Source organism: Coccidioides immitis (genome assembly GCF_000149335.2).
Source record: "Coccidioides immitis RS genomic scaffold supercont3.2, whole genome shotgun sequence".
Classification (NCBI taxonomy): domain Eukaryota; kingdom Fungi; phylum Ascomycota; class Eurotiomycetes; order Onygenales; family Onygenaceae; genus Coccidioides; species Coccidioides immitis.
In genome coordinates this window covers 1,221,884-1,240,265 of record NW_004504309.1, presented here as the reverse complement: position 1 = coordinate 1,240,265, position 18,382 = coordinate 1,221,884, and the positions used below count along the sequence as shown (strand labels likewise).

Below are 18,382 nucleotides of genomic sequence, written 5' to 3'. Positions count from 1 at the left end.
TGCTTATTGCTGGTTTGGATAATTTAAATCAGTTGACTGTTCACATCCAGCTCTGCAAGAGTATTCTTGTGACTCAAGCTGAGGTCCAGTCATCACCAGAATAGGAGTACCTTATCTGCAAGAGAGCTCAACAAGACTATAGTAATATAATCTTTATAGAGTGCATCTCTGCAGGCTTGGGTCAAAAATATAATAACTGTCTATATTATGGGCATCTTGCTTGCTCTTTCCAGTAATGAGATTATAGATAGTTGTTACAGATCTTTACAGAAGAAAGCTGGAGACTCTTATATAGTTCTTAGCTTAGTTTTTTCTTCTTTTGAGATTAATTTAATTTGATTCAGTTCAGCTTGACTATATCTTTTCTCTCCCTAACTCATTTTCAGAAATCAGAGCAGGAGAGCAGAGAGGTCATAAAAGAAAAGGGCAAGAGAAGAAGGAAATTGGAAGCAGACAGCAGTGAACACCAGCCTGCTGCTTAGAGTTGCTGATTGGAGAAAACCATTGTAACATGGCTGCAAAAATCTAGCAAGCAAGATAACATCTCAAGAGGGGCACAGGTGGCTTAGAAACCAATGAAGCAATACAGACTGTCCAGGTCCATCAGACAGATGTTCAGTGACTCTGGGGCAGCAGGTGAAAAAAAGATGGACAGCTGGATAATACAGCACCATTCCTGCAGGATGAGGGGGCAGTGCATCTGGGCACAGGAAACAGGACATGGGACAAGGGAGAAAGAGGATGAGGAAGTGTATTGCTGTTCAAGAGAGTGAGGTCAGGTTTATATAGATTGCCTGGCAACATTGGGGCAGCATGAGATACTGCAAAAGTGGTGAGCCAGGCACCATCCCCAAAGCAGCAATGGCTATGCTGCAACAGACATAGTGCATGTTGCGGACCAATGGCAGGCCCGATCATGGGGCTGGGCGCCCTGCTAACCAACACAAACATTACTATATAATATCTTCTTCATTTTATTGATCAGACATAAACTTGTTAAGTTGGCTTGTCGCGTGCGATGAGATAAGATAATCGGTGGCGCCGGCACGCGGTCAAGATTTTTTCCCCTTCCGGCCTAGCGCCAGAGGCTTGCCCCTACCATCATTGGCCGCAGAAACTGCCATCCCGCCTCTTTTCCCAATTGCCCTCGTTCCTGACAGCCAATTGCGCGCTGGTGTGCATCCAGGGCATCCCATATTCCCCCAGAGGCAACGCTGCCATTGATGCAGGCAAAGATTTCCGAAAGGAATTTCTTCTATGTGCAAGATTTAGTTTTTTGAAACTGTGCTGTTTGTCACATCCGTGTTCTCCCCCCACAGAGCTGCGAAGCTTCGTCTTGAGGTTGCTTTGGAATTCGCAGCGCATCTTTTTACGACCCTCCCTTCATCATCCCAAATCCCAGATCAAATTAATGATATATCCCTTGTTTTCATCCCCAACATTTCGCACAAAGTTGAAGTGAAGCCTGATCATAGAGAAATTCTTTTTTCCGCGCCCCCCCTCTCGGGAGGTGAGCAAGTCAGGGATCAGCGTCTCCGAGTGGCTTGCGGGGTAGTTAACAATCTTGTGAAAGGCTTCCAAAACGCCGCTATCGCTTCTAGTAAGAGAGGCGTCTACGATCGTTGACAATGCCTCTCGACGAGGAAGGGGCTAAATGGTCATGGTATGCATCGCTTGCCGCGGTAGGATGGAATCTTTATGTATCTCCCCGCTAACTTTAGATGCCTGCGTTTCAGTGAACCATGCATTCGAGGGCATCGGTCATCAAAATGCCAGCATTTCGATAGGCTTATGATGAAAGTACCTAAAGCTGGCCGGCCACTTGCAAAGTGCCCTCACCCCAAGGGTACGTGCAGTTGTCAGAAGGTCTATGCGTTCATGGTCAGAATTCCAAAAGGTGAGCAGAATTGAGATCATTAAAGTTGGCAGTTGCCGGTGTTAACCTCCACAGGCTCAACGTGCCTATGTCGACCCCTGTATCGCGTCCCTATGACTGGACAGCCATCTGGGAAGGTGTCGCCAAAGTCTAGCCCACCACTGTCAGTGGCCTCATCTTCTACTACGTCACAGCCAAATAGGGTGCAAAAGCGCACGAGGCGACAGAACAGCATCCAGTCGCAATCCGATGTTATAGCCAATGGGCTAACAGCTCTTGCTGAGGACTCTGAAAAGCCCAATTTAGAAAATGTGAAGCCCATTACTCCATACACTAATATGCGTTCCCCAATAGCTCCTTTGCAATGCCATGTACCCACTATCCCCTCAGAAGCTTATCATCAGAGCTTGGCAGCGCCGAGGATCAATAAATTACAGATGGCACTACCTGTTCAGGTGCCTAGTCCATACAACACCTCGCCATCCAACTTTGCACAAGGAAGCAGTCCTACACATGCTCTGACATCACCTACTCCCCTCTGTCCGGCTCCTTGCTGTGAGAGGGTAACGAAGTCCGAGGGAACCTCTGTCAATGCAGGTTCCACCTTTGTACACACTTCGCCGCAGGAAACGCGCCTATATACCTTTTCTGGACCCGATCCTTCTTCTATATTTCGACGATCGTCTGGGGCCCCAAAGGTCGAGTCCTCCGGAAGCTTGATGCATCACAATTCAAACGCGTCACTAGTATCTATGGACCAATTTTCCGCTCCCTTCTCGTTAGCTAATCCTCCTTACCGCAACTCATACCCCTCTCAGAGCCATATAGGAAGCGTTCATTTCGCTCAAGGTGTTCCATCCAGCCCGGCTAATCCCTTTCCTCATAATTACTTTGGATTCGAAAGCCAGCCCGAACATAACTGCGGCTGTGGGGATGGTTGCCAATGCCTGGGGTGTGCCTCCCATCCATTCAACGACACTACCCGCCAACATATTCAGGAGATGGGATACTTGATGACACTTCAAAGCAATGAGGAAGGCGACAACCGACCTACTTCGTCTTACGGTAGAAATGATTTTTCGACGCATCTGGAGGCATATAATCCACCACAGCATCCTTCGGGACAAAGCAATATACCGGGGAGTTTCACCGGTGATTTTATGAGCCAGTCTATCCAACCGCTCGCCAATGAGGCTTCCCTACCGACCCACGGGATATACAGCCAGCAAAACTACGAGCCATTAATGCAACCAGGGGCATATTACACCTTAGAATACCCAGTGGGTCTATCAGATTTTGCTCCTTGCACGAATATCATGGGCACTTGTCAATGTGGAATCAATTGCAAATGTATCGGCTGTCTTACCCATGATGGCCACAATGGGGTCTCTTTAGAACCATCTCCACCGCCAGATCGACCAAGTGGGAATGTAACGTCGACTACGGACAAGCCAGTACCTCAAACGCAACACAGGATGGAGCTACAACCGGAGTCCTTCGGCCTCAATCATCTCAAAACAGAGCCGACGATCATGGATTAGCGCCGTTTCGTCCGAACTGAGAGTCAGCCCTTGTGGAATATCCGTTTTTTTGGCCCATCCTCTTCACTTATAAGATAACCCCCGTACTTGTCCGATATCGCTTCAAACGTTTGTGGTAATATACATGCGTTTTGCTATTAAAAACACTAATAGCATTCTTCATTCTTGTATGTGATTTGTTAAAAATTTAAGCTGCACAAAATAATGCTGGGATTGGTTTATTTTTATATAGCGCTGGCCAACGTGGGTGCTCCGATTGCCGGGAGATTAATGTATAGATGGGATAAAAGGCTGAATGTATAGAGTCTGGTCTAATTTTCTTTTTTGAAATCTTCAACAATGGATTGTTCCTTTGCCATATGCATTGTATAACCAGTGGATATTGTACAGCTCTTTCTCCGCAAGAGATCTATAGACAGCTAGTGCTGTCAAATAGGCCAGATTTTCCACCTGTGTAATCATTCTCGCGGTCTTACCGAATCGCACACCGAGCATTTCGAGGGTATTCACGGCTGCCCGTCTTTCCTCCAGGGCTGATCTCCTCGTCGGAAAGATGCTAAAAGCAAGTCATAAATTAGCCGCCCATTCGTGGTGTATAATCATATTTCCCACATAATGTCATAGATAGACGCACCATCAGCTTCTTCCCAAGCCCGGCCGGCACCGAATCCTAATCCAACCCAGGCGGGCCACGCTCTTCGCTTGAACAGAAGCACGGAAAATATAACGCCAAAGGAAAGGCCAAGGCTGGATCGGATGAGGAGAGAGGAGATTGCGCGGTCCCACTGAATTCAGGTTAACATTCCAAAGGTTAGTCGATGGGCTCGTGAGGAGTAACAATCGGGTGCGAAGGTGCAGCGAGGGGAAGGGAAAGCAAGTCACCTTTTCGTTAAGCAAAGCTTCGCTGACCGGGCGGCTTGAACGCGGGACCGGCACGGCCGGCGCGGCGTCGTTAGAATCGGCCATGTTTATCTGACTTCTGCGATGGATTATCAATATGCAGTGCAATTGAGTGCGAGGGATCGATACAGTACCTTGTTGGGTGACTTGAGATCGAGCGGTCGCTGTTCGATTCCGGTTTTCTCGTGGTTTGCGGGTGTTTGGGGGTCCGGCGTCGGAAAAACAACGGCCGAGGCCAATCAGAAGTTCGGATACCTTTTTTTTCGAGAACGCGGAATTTATCAGAGCAGTGAAGCTCGGTCTTTTGTGTTTTTGGAAAGAGAACATTTTGTTCTCGCGGTGGCTCTGAAGATGGAGGTAAGTAATCCTAATGTACTGTTCGAAATGGGAGCTTTTTCTAACAGTTGGACCTTTGGTGCCCAGTCTCCGACTTCCTACACGGCCCTATTGGAGCTTGAAAAGGGCAGCCATGGCTCCCCGAAAGATCATTTAAAAGAGGCCGCGCGAATTATTGGGGTTGATTTAGACTCATATCCCCGGGGTGAGGAGCCTTACTTTTCTAGCAGCATCGCTGTCCAAGTCACTGCCGCTCCAAAGGAGGAATGGGTGCTCCGGTGGTTAATGAAGAAGTTGAAGGCCCCACTGAGCGAAGTGAATTCGAGTTACACGGTTGAAGAATCTTCGTGGATCCTTTTTCGTATATTGTTGGGCCGAATTCCTCCTAGAACGTTGGCAACAATTTTAACGGAGAACAAATTTTTGAATGTCCTGCAGAGTTCGTTGGAAGAAATAGAAGCGTTGATATCTCGGTCTTCTGGGCCCATTACACAGCATGGAGTCTCGAAATCTTCCTCCGGAAGCCGAAAGAGAAAGAGAACAGAGACTCCGGCTGAAAGCGGGGCACCGCCTGTTTCTTCTTGCCCGTCAAACTCGCTGGTATATACTTTCCTTTCAGTGGCGAGCACCGTGAAACGCCTCGTAGTTTTAGCCGATTCAATCCGCCAAGCTACGCTTAAGGCACAAGTGCAGCTTATACTGCGAGGGGAGCCAAAAATTGCGGCAGATTTGCTCAGACGGGCTCTTCGTTGTGCGGCATCAGTTGATGAAGTGTTGCGAAATAATCACGAATTGGACGCCGTGGATGGGTTCTTTAAGGACATGTTAGCGATTATAGAAATTTGGAAGCTTAGGTCGGATGGCGATGGAAATGCCAAGTTAAATAATGTTCGTGAACTTCCTTCTGCCCAGTTTGACTTCTTTATTAACGTCGCATAGGGTGTTTTCGCCTCAAAAGCCTTGGAACCTGCTCTGAGATTCTTCGCAGCGACTCTAAACGACACAAATCATTCTGAAGCAAGAAAAAGTTTTATACAAGGCATTGAGAGGCTAATCGTGGTGCACGTCGTCCTCCCTCTGCGGAGTATCTTCTTCGCGTCAGTATCTAAAGGCTCCGCCCAAGCCGGTAAAGCGATTCTCCCGAGGCAAGTTAAAGTAATCTCGGATGAATTAGTTTCTCAGTTACACCCCGACTCTATAGAGGCTATGTGCGGGATTTTCCCGCTTTTCTTGGACATTGCTATCCGTGCTTTACCCCGAGATACCTTTAAACGCCAGGTGAACGAAGCTCCATGGTTAGAAACGCTCTTCGCAACGCTGTCCACCCAGGCAGGCTACTCTTTGTCAGCGGATAAGCGACTTGAATCTCAGACCAGTTTTGTGTTATTACAAGACCTGCTCCAAGTTGTCATTGACCGAAATTTGACTTTGTCTCTTGATACGCTTATTCAATACACAGTTCGCTTTTCTGGATTGCACAAAGACTATCCGGCAGAACCACAGTGGGCATTAGTGTCACAGATTATTCAGATCGGCGTCGATGTTTTCTTGCCGAACTCGGGGCTCGATGAATCGAAATATCTCCTAGAGTCTCTTATCAGCCAGGTAACTTTGCTCTGTCAACAGCCGGGGGGGTTTCCCAACGGTGTTTATGCACTAGTTAAAGACGGTATTATTCTTCCTTTGCTCAATGGATTCTTCGGGGCGAGAGATAGTGATACATTACTCCGAATTTGGAACGAGCAGCTTCGACTCCTTGACAGTGCGCGTTCGAATGATAAAACCATCCCCCCATTTTCTATTTGGGAAGACGACGACTTTTCCAAGTCATATGGGACATTAGTAGCTAGCAGCGTATCGACCCCGCACATAAATTCTCAAATTGACAAAATTGTTTCAACGCTATCGCACCCCGGGCACTCATCGGAAATCTATGCTAGTCTTGTTTTCCTGGATTCGATTTTACTTCCAAAACAAGGTAAAAAGGGAGAATCCCTTCGAGCGCTTTATCGTCAAACCATTTTCGATACAGTGGAAACTTTAATCCCTCTATCTTCCGGATCATACTGGAGGTGGCGGCTATGGAGAATTCTAGGAAGCTCGGTGCATGTCGCAGGCATTTCCGACCAGAACGTCTCTCGCACTGTGACAACGTCTATTCTACCGACAGCCAAAAGGATCTTCGAATCGTTTGACCTGAAAATCGGGGACTCTAGCGACATTGGACGATGTCAAGAAGCATTTTGGTGTTTCAAATTCGTGGTTTCCCTTGCTGGGGAGCTCAATGATGACCTTCTTAGTGATTATCTCGATAAACTGGTTCCTACTATCGTTTCTTTGTTAGAAAATATACCAGACCCCAGGGCTGTTGTGTGGGACGGCCGTGTCGAAGGGATTACCTCCCCACCAGTCATCGCAAGTGGTTGCCTGTCGACGTTCCTCGCGAAGGGCCAGGCGTTGGCGTTGCTCTCGACAGATTTGCGGCGTCGGCTTCTCACAACACTCCTCGCCACAGTTATGAAAGCTACTGGGAGCCGGCAGAAGTCGTTAGAAAACCAATTGGTTCGATCTGGTAATTCTGGCATTCAGCTCGCCGACCTTTGGTCTGGTTTCGTATCGCGAGAGTTCCTCTTGGCCTCACCCAATGTTGTTTACGACCTGACGTTTGTTCTTTTTGAACACCTAAAGAAAGCTGGATCAAATTGCGATACCATCGCTCGATACCTTCTCAATATCCCAGTTCGGCTGATCCCGCGCCTCCAAAGGGGAAATCTGTTAGACCTTCTCGAAGAAATTATTCTACAAAAGAAACTTCCTTCAGATGTAGAGCTTGACATATTGACTCTGATGACAAGGCTGGTAGATGCACCGAAGTCCCCCGCGAATATCACCAGTAACGATCAAGCGCTTTGGAAACTTGCAGGTTCGATATCCGTGGGCAACTCAGATTCTGACCTGCAGCTCTTTCAGGCTGTCAAACAGCTGCACAAAGCAGTGATAGACAAGGTTTTGATTTCCTCAGAGGGAAACCTGGGAAAATACGGCCAGAAAGTCTACAGTGCCATTCGTGAGCCGAAAAAGACCATGAAATCTGTTGATTTTGAGACGATGGAATATTACGTGTTTGTACTATCCCTCCACTTACTCCACACTCACAGATCCGAACTTGATGAAAAGAAACGTGAGCGTATCGAACTCTTGCGGAAAGAAATTCTCACCCAAGTCTTGTCGGAGTTGAAATCCCTATCTCGAAAACTGAAAAAGCACCCGGAAGAAGTGGAATTAAAGCCTTTGACTGGTATTTTCGCAGTTGCGGATACTCTACAAGATTTGCTCCAAGGTAACAAAGACGCCTTGGGGATCTTGCGGAAGCTTGAACAATATGCAACGGCGTCTGATTGTGATGGGGTTGTACAAAGATTCGTTAAACGGCGAATGCTGGCATGGAAAGCAACTAGGCCACAAATCTGTACCACACTTTTGGAACAATCTTCCTTGGTTTCAGTCCAACGGCTTCAGGAGAGCGATGAGAAGCTCACTGTGTATGAGATCTATTCGCAGCTGTCCACCCTGTCGAAAGATGCGCTTATTGGTTTCCTTCGTGATACTCGCAGCTCCGGATTTCTGGGAGACCAAGCAGCCTATCGTTTATTACTGGTGGGTATAGCTCTAGGCTTATTGGACCCTATTGACGACAGAGAGAGTCCAGCGTCTTTAGAGTTGACTTCAACATTTACAGACGCGACGGAGGCACTATTACTTTGCACTTCGATAGAGCCGTTTTGCTTAGCGGCAGAGTGTCTCGATATCCTCCTACGCACACAGCCGCGTTCTATATCACAGTGGAATGTCGATAATCTTCTTGCAAAGGTTGCCGTCGTAGTATCCCCATCTGGGCCTAAAATCCCCTCGGAGTATGCGGGGACCATATTCGCACGGCTCTGCCGGCTGCTAGGAATTCTATTTGGGTTATACCGCAAGAAGCTCAGTGGAAGATTTCATCTTATCCTTCCAACCTTGCAAAGAATGCTGCGATGTCTCTTCGCCAGCGATTCTAGGGCGACGAAGTCGTTGACATTGGCAGCGACGCATCCAACGTGGATCGGAAGTGGGAGTGGAACACCATTGCAACCTGAGCATGCTGCCCAATATACGCGTCTCTTGACTTCGCTGTGCGACCCTACCGTTTCCGCCGTGGAGAACCAGCGCGGCGGTCAAAGCCAGGGATTGACTGATAACACGAAGAAGGTGAAAAGCCTTGCTGGTCAACACCTACAATACCTTATCATGGAGTACGTAGGAGCACAATTGCGAGGCCATTTGGCCCCTGAGATCAAAGCTGCGCTGATGCAGGGCTTTTATGCGGTGCTGGATGTCATGTCGAAGAATACGATGAAAGCCATGAACGCGGCCATGGATTCTTCGGCAAGGGCAGTCTTCAAGGGGCTATATGATGACTATGTCAAGTTTGGGAAATGGAACCACGATTGATTTGTAACGAGTCCATCACGATATGTCAGGAGACGCATTCTCAGCCTGCTCGAAAGTATACAATACCCATAAATGGTATCCCGCCCCTTTTCCTTCGCGCCGTTCGAAGCGGCTCTGCACTTCTTTGTATCTCCGTTAGGCAGGTATAGCTGTTGTCGTGACTTCATGCGATTTGCAGCTCCCATTTCCGGAAGCCGACAAAAACGCTCTTTCCCCGCTTTTAACGGCGGAGTGGAGCACATGAGCCGCAAGCGGAGCTTCTCAAACACTGCAATTTGATTGGTGCGCGAGGGAGCCAGACCTTGCGCATGACGTCATCCCGCGCGCTCTCCAAAGCATCGCTCCCTCGTCTTGCTAGGCTTGCTTCTGGTACGGCCAGAGGTCGGACGCTGGAATTATGCTCGGGATGATGAGATGTGAGGACTCAGCACATGTCTGGTAAAGGTGCTGAAGTTGAGCTCCCCGGGCGCAGCGATAGTTAGCCTTCATACGCATCTGTAGACAGTAATATCATCTAAAATTCAGCTCCTAGAGGGAACGGGGCACATTCATCGTTCAATTGACCCGTGTACCGTTGTTCAGGGCTCCGAGGCTGGAGGTACCAACGAGGAGCTCGAGCTACGTAACGTCCATAAGCGAGTCAAACAATGCAAACCTGGGAAGTCTGTAACATGAACAGAACTAGTGGCTGCCTTGTGCTTACACCAGTTGAGTCAACAAGGGAAAAAAAGCCTATCGACGACGAGCCGCCCGGTGAGAAAAACATACAATTCGGTACTACACAGCGATTCACAGCTGTATAGCAGCTCTTGGTTTGTCTAGCTTTGCTCAAGTGAGCCACTGGCATCGTGGTAGGATCTCCGAACGTGACTTGAGCCGGGGTAGAACAAGAAATTGTGAAATATAACAGGAAGTTTCTGATTCTCCTGTCACAATGCGGTTCGGATTCTCTTCGCGTACAGCTTGCGGTCGAGGCTCGATTCGTGGTTAGTTCTCCTAGCTCCCAAGGAGTGAAATCCGGTGCTAAGAATTTCTTGAAGGTCTCTGGTGCACGTATTCCTACTCTTTGCAGAGGCAACAGTTTAGCTTTAAGCGACTCATACATAACAGGACAACTGCGGCCGCCGATGCTTTACCGAGCACTCTGAAGTCGATTACCGAGACAAAACTTAATGAACTTTCAAAGCAGCAAGCGCTCTTTGAATCACGCAAGGAGGCCATTTATGGGGAAGCTGCGAAACAAAGGACCCTTGATGACAGAGTTAGAGTGCTTCTTGAAGGTGTGACTCGTCTCCAGGGCTTCCCGGACGATGGTCTAGATACTACCGACAAGGATGATGCCGTCCTCCGGTCCGACGGTCAACGCCTCTCAGCTAGGAATGTTTACCGCAATATTCGCCGCACCCTGGTTCAGAAGCGATACGATTCGTCCATATCAGATTCTCGACTCGAACAGTCTGAGGAAGAGCTACGAAGGCAGCTACACTTTATCAGCGCCAAGTATGAGCATGCTTTGTTCTTCAACCGCCTGGTTACGGAGTGGCTCTCAAGCCCTCGGAATCCTGTCCCCGAAGTAACGAGCGGAAATTCAAATACTTCATATGAAAGTTTGGAACGCAAAGAAGCTCACGAGCAGCGCGTCAAGTGGGAGGCTCTTGTATTTGAGCCTCAGCAGACTGATAGCGCCGAGATTGAACGTTACCTTACAAACCTGTTCAAACAATCAAGATTGTCCGAACAAGCGCTGAAGGATCTCCGAAGACAGGTAAAATTATCCAGCAAGGAGTTTCTGGCAAAAGACGACCATTTTACTGTTCAATCCCTAAAATGGGCAATCAGGGGGGTGATCAGCAAGGACATCCTGGCTCGGGAGAAGGTCGCCATTCTTAGGGAATTTCTGGTGAATGATGCTGTTGCACAGGAGGTTGCGGATGTCTTGAACGTTCGGATGGCCCAGCTCGACACCTGGTCTTGGAGCTGCAGTCCAATCCCCGTGGAAATGAGACGTCACTTGAACGGAAAATACCGAGCATATATGGACGAGGATATCCTGGATGCTATTTTCCTCCACTACATTGGAGTGAAGTGGAGTATCAAATTTAAGGAGCTCTTCTCCGTAATTTTCAACTCTCACGCGTGGAAGCGCCAGTCTACAAACATCCCGAAGCGAGACCTTGAGCGGCGGAAATATTTCTTATACGAACAGGACGGGGCATCCCGGGACGAGCATAATATTGTGGGAGCGAGGAGAAAGTCATTCATGGAAAATTATTTTATGTGCCAGTTACCAGCAGATGCCGATAGCATACCTGTGTATAATGAGGATGCCGACGCAGATGATCAAAAAAAGAGCTTTATCGACCTCAAACACTCGCTACTTCACCTTGTTATGGCAGAGATCTGGCTTAACAAGGCGCTATACGGTGATGTCACTATCGTCCAGTCCGATTTTCGATGGTTTGGCCCGTCACTCCCTCATACAACGCTCCTATCCGTCTTGAAGTTCTTCCACGTTCCTCAGGTCTGGCTTGACTTCTTCAAACGTTTTCTTGAAGCTCCTCTGAGATTCGTCCAGAATGGTGATAGTGGTCCTGTGAGGATACGGAAGAACGGGGCACCGCTGAGCCACACCATAAGTGACTGGCTTGGAGAAACATTACTGTTTTGTCTTGACTTTTCTGTGAACCAACACGCAGATGGGTTGCTTCTTTATCGGCTGCACGACGATTTCTGGTTTTGGGGTCAAGAGCAGACTTGCGCTAAAGCGTGGAAAGCTGTCAACGAATTCTGCACCGTGATGGGCCTTGAGATTAACGACGAGAAAAGCGGAACAGCTCGGCTTCATGGTGGCAAAAGACGGTTTTCGGGTGATACAGAAGGCGAGCCTGAGCAAAGTCCTTCGACAATCTCTACGGATCTCCCGGCTACCCTTCCAAATGGAGACATTCGTTGGGGCTTTCTTAAGCTCGACGAAAGGACTGGAAGATTTGAGGTCGACCAAAGCCAAGTAGATACCCATATCCCGGAGCTTCGGCGCCAGCTTGGTGCATGCAAGAGCATTTTCAGCTGGGTTCAAGCATGGAATACCTACATGGCGAGATTCATCAGCAATAACTTCGGCAAACCGGCGTTATGTCTAGGGCGACCACATATTGAGATGGTGCTTTCGACTCTAAAACGTATAGAAAGTGAGTTGTTTGTTGTGGATGGTGACGGTTCTTCGCCCGGCAGTGCTGCAAACCACCTTCGCCTTGCAATCTCGAAGAAGTTTAATATTTCTAACCTCCCGGATGGATTTTTTTACTTCCCTGAAGAGTACAGTGGCTTGGCTTTGATGAACCCGTTTGTGTCCCTGATTGCGACGCGCGAAGCTATCAAAACCACTCCTGAGAGGATCCTCCATGCTGCGTTTATCGCAGAGGAGAAAGAATATGCCATGGCCAAAGAGAAATTTGGAAAGCAGGGTCCTAACCAGGCATCTTTCTCGCTCCTGAGCTCCAACTCGTCGACAGTGCGTCCCTCACTCCCCAGCGCGGAGTTCATGCCCTTGGAGGAGTTTGTGAGGCACAGCGAATCCACAAGTTACCTGCTAAAGAACGCCTACCAGCTCCTTCTGGAGCAACCCGAGGAAGTGCCCGCTGCTTTCACGCCAGAATTGCAAAATGCAGTGTCGAAGAATGAGGCGATCAAGAGCCTTCCAATTGATTGGCACAGGATGTCGTCGTACTCCAAAAACATTGTGGAATTGTACCACCGGGGGATGATCAGCAAATACGGCTCTCTGGCGGGGGCGGAGGATAAGACTCTGCCACTGGGCGTGGTGAAAATTCTAAAGAGGGAAAAGATCAGATGGCACAGCTGGCTGTGAATGCGCGCTTCCCTTTGAACAATGCTTGAACATGATTAATGAGCTGAGAAAAGTTGTAAGCTATGTGACAGAGCCATTAAAACACGATACCCCTCCCCTCAGCCTATAGTATATGGAAAATCTTGATCACCACCCTTATTTAACAATTGGATCTAATGTTCATGTCTCTTGGTGCACTGCTTTCGCTACATTCAGGCTGTTTGATGGTGTAGTATCGAACTGGCAATTGTTTTTTGAGGCGATGGGCTCATGGTATCACCCATTGGTTGTAACACCAGACAGTGCAAAGGACGCGTCAGAAGACGGTCCAAATTTTGAGGTGGGCTGTGCAAGTACAGGGCTCTGTTCAACTATTCAGTCGGTAATATGGATCATCAGTACGGATGGTTGAGAACTCCTTTATTGAGTGATATCGTCTCATGTTGCATTGAGGGGCATCTCCACGATGAACCCCAGCAAACCAAAGTATTGGGACATTGTTGAAAATGCCGGTCCTATTCCGGTCAAAGACACGCTCCTGGATTGGTGACAGCCAGCGGGCATTTCTCGATATCATCCCTGATTTGCAAGGTTAAGGGCATACCGCGCATTCCGTTGCGCGTGATCATGGGCGTTCGGGATGCCTGTCGACGGAAATAGATTTCTGAGAGCCTCCGCAGCAACGCGGTTGTCCACGGCGTTGACCAAAAAAGGGCGCTTGACAGCGTCCGGGGACACCACGTGACAGCATAGCCTCGTCGAACTTCCCGCGTCGTCATATTGGTACTACGTATGTAAAACTCCCGGTAGCAAGGACGGCACGGCATGGGCGAACGGACGGCCCATGGGACGGCCAGCGGGACCGTCCGGGGGAGCCCACCAACGATGGCAGGGCTGAGCCAACGTTTTGCATCATTGTGCACCAACAGTGAATCTAATCTAACCAATGATCCAAACGGGACCCTGTTGCGATTCCCGCAGTGAACAGGTCCTGCCTCCTTCATGGATGGAATAGTGTTCCTGTTCGACGGAGCGCTTTTAGCTACCGTTCAGCTTTGGCCATTGCATTCTTAAGAGCACATCTGGCCTCGAGACGGAGCTGAGTTTGTCGCAAAAAACTGTTGCAGTTGGAGCAACATTCCATTTTCAAGATGGCAGCGGCACGGTTTCTTCTCCGTCTTTTCATTTTATCTTCGCTCTTCGCTGTATGTACCCTTGCAGCTGAGGATGGCGATGGCCTTATCTTCGGGGACTCTCGTCGAAGACCAGAAATTCGATCCCGCGGCCGGAGCAGCTTCGGTCGGATGGCTCGACGGCCCAATCGGTATGGTTCCCGATTTTGTTTTTGTCCGTGTTCGCGACCATAATTCAGATCAATACGGAGCTTTTGCCAACTCTCACATTAACACGAACATAGACTCCATATGTTCCAGGGGGATCACGATGGCAGAGCAGCAACTACATCAACAACCATAGCTATCACCCCAGAAAACCCGGTAGACAACTCGGCACCGTTTTCACCGCCAAAACAAGCACGTGGCGTCATCCCCGTGCCCCGCATACCCAAACCCGCTACTCCACCACCGCCGCCTCGGTTTCCTGGGCCTCACGGAAGACCGCGTCCCATCATTCCTGAGTTTCCTTCGTCTCCCGATCCTCCTAGGTCTCCCAAGTCTCCAAAGTCTCCCAAATCTTCGGACCGTCCCGAATCTCCGGAGACTGGAGGGGACGGTCCTTCTTCTACCTCTGATCAGGAGAACCCGTTGCCGAGACCTACAAGCAACAACTTTGGCGGGTCCGGATCGAATTTTAGATCAGACAGACAGGTTACTAGCGTGGGAAACACGTTGAATCTCCAACACGCAGTTTTGATGCTCGCTCTGATGGCGACCGGGGCGATGGCTGCTGCGTAATGGAGATAATAGTAGCGATCCCACCACGAAAGATACCCATCTATTTTATTTGCGTTTCTCCTTTTCTTCCTTTTTTTTTTTTTTTTTTCAATTGTTCGGGTTCACTCATAATGAAACGCTTCCCCGGAAAATTCTGAGAAACTTTCCTGCGTGACACCTGGCCATTGCCCCACGTTAACCAAGCCGACTGCCGTGGAATAGCGCGAAGTACAAGGAATCTGCAGATTTTCGACAGCCGAGATACGTGTTTACTCGCTTCTGCTTAACGTGCAGGTCACAGGAATTAGCTTCTATATCCGTGGTCCCATTATCCTTACCGTGCGTGAGTTGGCAGTCTTCAATGTACAACTACATTATTGACTCTCCGCCTCGCATTTGTGGATTGGTGCCAGGCCAGGGAGAGTGATCCTGACGAGCGCAGGTCTGATGACCACTTACACTTCCGGATTCGTGATGGCTTGCAAATGAGGGGATGAGCAGACTATATAGAGGCGGTTACATTTGATTTACACGCGAGGCTGAGGGTTATTTGGCCCAGCGACTTGGGCAGAAGGGTTGGTGTCGACGGTTCGGTTGTTGGCCAATGAATATCGAGGAAACCAGGCACGACGTGGCTTCGACATATTCGACGTTGGCCGGTGCATTTCACAACTGGAGGTGTCGCGGACTGGGTGTATTTATATCAACGTGTCCGTTATTATACTCCACTGAAACTTAGATTTATGTCTCCCTTTCCTGAAGCAAGCCGTGAGACCTGACGGCTGTCATGCCCAAGTATATGTCAATGAGCACGTAATTTTTTGTCAGCAATCGCCTGCTGGTGGTTAACGTGACAGGGTGCTTGCCGGTTTCCGGAGAGCAGGCTGCCAATTGTCAACAGGATGAGGTGACAACAAATATCGTATGTGGAATGAAATGAATCATCCAAGAAAATGCGGTGCACGCTCTCCAGCAAGGAGAGAGCCCAGCTGAGCCAAATCAATATTTATAAGTACTGAACAGGCATCCTCATAAGATTGTCATCTGTTCCACTCTTGCTGCCATCAGGCCCACCGTCAGGCCGCTGGGTTAAATCGTGAACAGTCCTCGTTTTCCCTTCCGCCACGGGAACAAGGCAAGTCGTTGGCTTGTATTTGAGGAGTTTTGTGTGGCCTGTTACATAAGCAGTCGATCAGATCGAGCCCCTGACGTCGGAGATTTGACTTGCCGAGTGTATTATGTCATCCCGCCGCCAGACTGAACCTTGAGGCGGCATCTCCACCTATCACGGCAGAGCGGCGGGCGGCCGCTGAGGAGGCCGGGCATCAAAAATCTTGATTTGAAATCCGCTTCGGCTGCTCGCGACTTTTTGAGGGGTCGCGGGTCTTGTCGACATATTTCGCGCTGGCCCTCAGATATATCTTTGCCCTTGTCATCACTCCGTCCCGCGCTTTTCCGTGTTTTACATCCCTCGGCCATTCAATCACCAGCTGATAGGTGAGTCAGCCGCCTTTCATTCTCGTGCATCTGCCGCTACTCTTGCTTGAAAGGAGAGTTATGACTCCTTGTCGCAAAGAGCTAGCCACTCATAACAGCGCCAAACGCCCCTGTTCGGAGTCCAACTGCGGCTAGGCAACGCAGCTAATACGTCGCGGCTTAGAAAACATTTTCCTTTTTTCCCCAGTCATCGTGCGGGAAGCGCAGTCATCAGCGCTAGCGAAGCCCGGTGGAGACTGCGCCTTCTCATAAGCTTTGAGATGATTCTTCTTCCGCTGCCAGTCAACCGCCTGTCTTACAATGCTATTCGCCCATCGGCTCTGTCCCCACAGATGAGCCTCATCAACTCAACTTAAGAAAACTATAAATACGTGTGAAGATACCCTTGATCGAATCTAGAGTTTTGATATGTATCACTCCGATATTTCATCAGCTTGTGGCTCCCAAGGCAAGGCGGCTGCTGTGACTGCACTCATGTCAGATATAAGTGGAGAATCTGACTGCTCGAGTCCGCGCGTCGGAACTTCAGGCCCGATAGCAGTTGTTGCACTCATCGAACAAGCCGGCATGGCACAATCAATCTCCAGCAACGGCCTAACCGGAAGTTTAACCCGGCCCAGACTGGCCGTGAAACGAGCGCGCGATCCCCCCCGAAACGCAGGCGGTCAGATATACTGCGATCATCCAGAATGCCGCGAGAATGCCCCCGTATTTCGGAGGCCATGCGAATGGAAGTAAGTAATACATGTTCCACCACCCCAGCCAGCTCCTTCGATGATCTTCATCTGTGTTACACCGATGCTAACATTATACCTTGTTTGTAGCAAGCACATGGACAAACACGACAGACCATATAAATGCTCTAATCCGGACTGCGCAAAATTGCCGGGATTTACGTATTCCGGTGGATTGTTGCGCCATCAGCGGGAAGTGCATGGAATGCACACGCCGCAGAAGCGGCTCATGTGTCCCTTCGCCGACTGCAATCGCAGTTCCGGGAAGGGATTTACACGACAAGAAAACTTGAACGAACATCTCCGACGGCTACATCGGGGTTCTCAAGACCTTACCGTGCCGCCTACGCCAAGAAGCCCTCCTAACTCAGCAAAATCGCTGGAAGATGGGCGCCTTTCCGCGCTCCCGATTCACTCAGCCATGAAGAGGAAGCGAACATCGAGCGAATCCGAACACGGCTCGGAAGACAGCGGGTCTAATATTCAGGCGTTGCGCGATGAAGTGGTGCGCCTGAGATCCGAAATACAACAAAAAGATTCCCGACTTGACGAACTCGAGAGAGTCGTGAAGGAGTTACGCCAGACTATTAAGCGTGATTGAATAGGAGTTAATATTCTGTTGTCTCTCTTCCCTTTTCTCTTCTTTCCTTTTTTTTTCCTTTTGGCATAATATTGGTGCATGGCATATGGTTAGGGGTCGGATAAATTGATTTAATTTGGGTATCTCTTACGACAAGATTGGAACATCAACTAGGAGTTGCTATTTGTTCAAATTCGTGTCCATATGTCTTTATGGGTTGGGTCTGGTTGGCGAGCAAGGTTTTCTGGCATTATACCCCCTGGTTTGATAGGCTTTTATGACAGTGATTATGTGCTTTTAATTTATTGTGGTTCATGTGTCTCCTATATTGTTGTCCAAACCCGTCAGGGTTGCAGGTGTCTAGGCGAATATGTCGTCATCTTTAGGGAATACAAGGCCTCATCCTTTTCGGATTCTGATGGAATGCTGTTAGGCAGCCAATAATTAGTAACGCGTTACCCGTAGGTACCAGGCCAAGGTCAGCTGATCACAAGTTTATGCAGAAGCGATCGCTTTGCTGCGGAGGCCACAGCAACTGTGAAACCTCTTAAATTCTCAGTTAAATAGCAATTATTATTGTTCAAGCTTCTGGAATGTGAGTGTGGCTTGAGGCCCTTGAGCAAGGCAACCATTGCTCAAGGCTAAGATGCCTAAATTTAAGGTTTAATTATCTTTGTGAGCCTCCAGC

General features: G+C 48.9%; 5 protein-coding genes across 5 annotated transcripts; 4 read left to right on the top strand and 1 right to left on the bottom strand.

Annotated features, from left to right (window-relative positions):
* Window positions 1-1,393: 1,393 nt before the first annotated feature.
* CIMG_05930 (uncharacterized protein) lies at window positions 1,394-3,752 on the top strand. The gene is made up of 3 exons (XM_001242033.2): window positions 1,394-1,663; window positions 1,737-1,897; window positions 1,952-3,752. The coding sequence occupies exons 1-3, from the start codon at window positions 1,629-1,631 to the stop codon at window positions 3,415-3,417; spliced, it is 1,662 nt and encodes a 553-aa protein (XP_001242034.2). The 5' UTR covers window positions 1,394-1,628; the 3' UTR covers window positions 3,418-3,752.
* Window positions 3,691-4,398, bottom strand: CIMG_05929 (uncharacterized protein). The gene is made up of 3 exons (XM_001242032.2): window positions 4,300-4,398; window positions 4,052-4,202; window positions 3,691-3,973 (listed from the first exon to the last, which is right to left on the bottom strand). The coding sequence occupies exons 1-3, from the start codon at window positions 4,381-4,383 to the stop codon at window positions 3,924-3,926; spliced, it is 285 nt and encodes a 94-aa protein (XP_001242033.1). The 5' UTR covers window positions 4,384-4,398; the 3' UTR covers window positions 3,691-3,923.
* A 220-nt stretch (window positions 4,399-4,618) lies between these two features.
* CIMG_05928 (nucleolar pre-ribosomal-associated protein 2) lies at window positions 4,619-9,695 on the top strand. The gene is made up of 3 exons (XM_001242031.2): window positions 4,619-4,674; window positions 4,741-5,541; window positions 5,593-9,695. Exons 1-3 carry the CDS (start codon window positions 4,669-4,671, stop codon window positions 9,142-9,144), a joined length of 4,359 nt encoding a protein of 1,452 aa, XP_001242032.2. The 5' UTR covers window positions 4,619-4,668; the 3' UTR covers window positions 9,145-9,695.
* A 4,447-nt stretch (window positions 9,696-14,142) lies between these two features.
* CIMG_05926 (uncharacterized protein) lies at window positions 14,143-14,904 on the top strand (the record flags this gene model as incomplete). The annotated part of the gene is made up of 2 exons (XM_001242029.2): window positions 14,143-14,315; window positions 14,409-14,904. The coding sequence occupies 2 exons, from the start codon at window positions 14,143-14,145 to the stop codon at window positions 14,902-14,904; spliced, it is 669 nt and encodes a 222-aa protein (XP_001242030.2).
* Window positions 14,905-16,233: 1,329 nt separating this feature from the next.
* Window positions 16,234-17,995, top strand: CIMG_05925 (C2H2 transcription factor). The gene is made up of 3 exons (XM_001242028.2): window positions 16,234-16,380; window positions 16,544-17,114; window positions 17,205-17,995. Exons 2-3 carry the CDS (start codon window positions 16,789-16,791, stop codon window positions 17,713-17,715), a joined length of 837 nt encoding a protein of 278 aa, XP_001242029.1. The 5' UTR covers window positions 16,234-16,380; window positions 16,544-16,788; the 3' UTR covers window positions 17,716-17,995.
* The last annotated feature ends 387 nt before the right edge of the window (window positions 17,996-18,382 follow it).

Coding starts and splice junctions, on each gene's coding strand:
- CIMG_05928 (XM_001242031.2), top strand. Junction 5,542..5,592: donor GAAATGCCAAGTTAAATAAT/GTTCGTGAACTT, acceptor AACGTCGCATAG/GGTGTTTTCGCCTCAAAAGC.
- CIMG_05930 (XM_001242033.2), top strand. CDS start 1,629: ATGCCTCTCGACGAGGAAGGGGCTAAATGGTCATG. Junction 1,664..1,736: donor GAAGGGGCTAAATGGTCATG/GTATGCATCGCT, acceptor CCTGCGTTTCAG/TGAACCATGCATTCGAGGGC. Junction 1,898..1,951: donor CATGGTCAGAATTCCAAAAG/GTGAGCAGAATT, acceptor TAACCTCCACAG/GCTCAACGTGCCTATGTCGA.
- CIMG_05925 (XM_001242028.2), top strand. CDS start 16,789: ATGTATCACTCCGATATTTCATCAGCTTGTGGCTCCCAAGGCAAGGCG. Junction 17,115..17,204: donor CGGAGGCCATGCGAATGGAA/GTAAGTAATACA, acceptor CCTTGTTTGTAG/CAAGCACATGGACAAACACG.
- CIMG_05929 (XM_001242032.2), bottom strand. CDS start 4,383: ATGGCCGATTCTAACGACGCCGCGCCGGCCGTGCCGGTCCCGCGTTCA. Junction 4,203..4,299: donor AAGCTTTGCTTAACGAAAAG/GTGACTTGCTTT, acceptor ACCTGAATTCAG/TGGGACCGCGCAATCTCCTC. Junction 3,974..4,051: donor GGCTTGGGAAGAAGCTGATG/GTGCGTCTATCT, acceptor ACTTGCTTTTAG/CATCTTTCCGACGAGGAGAT.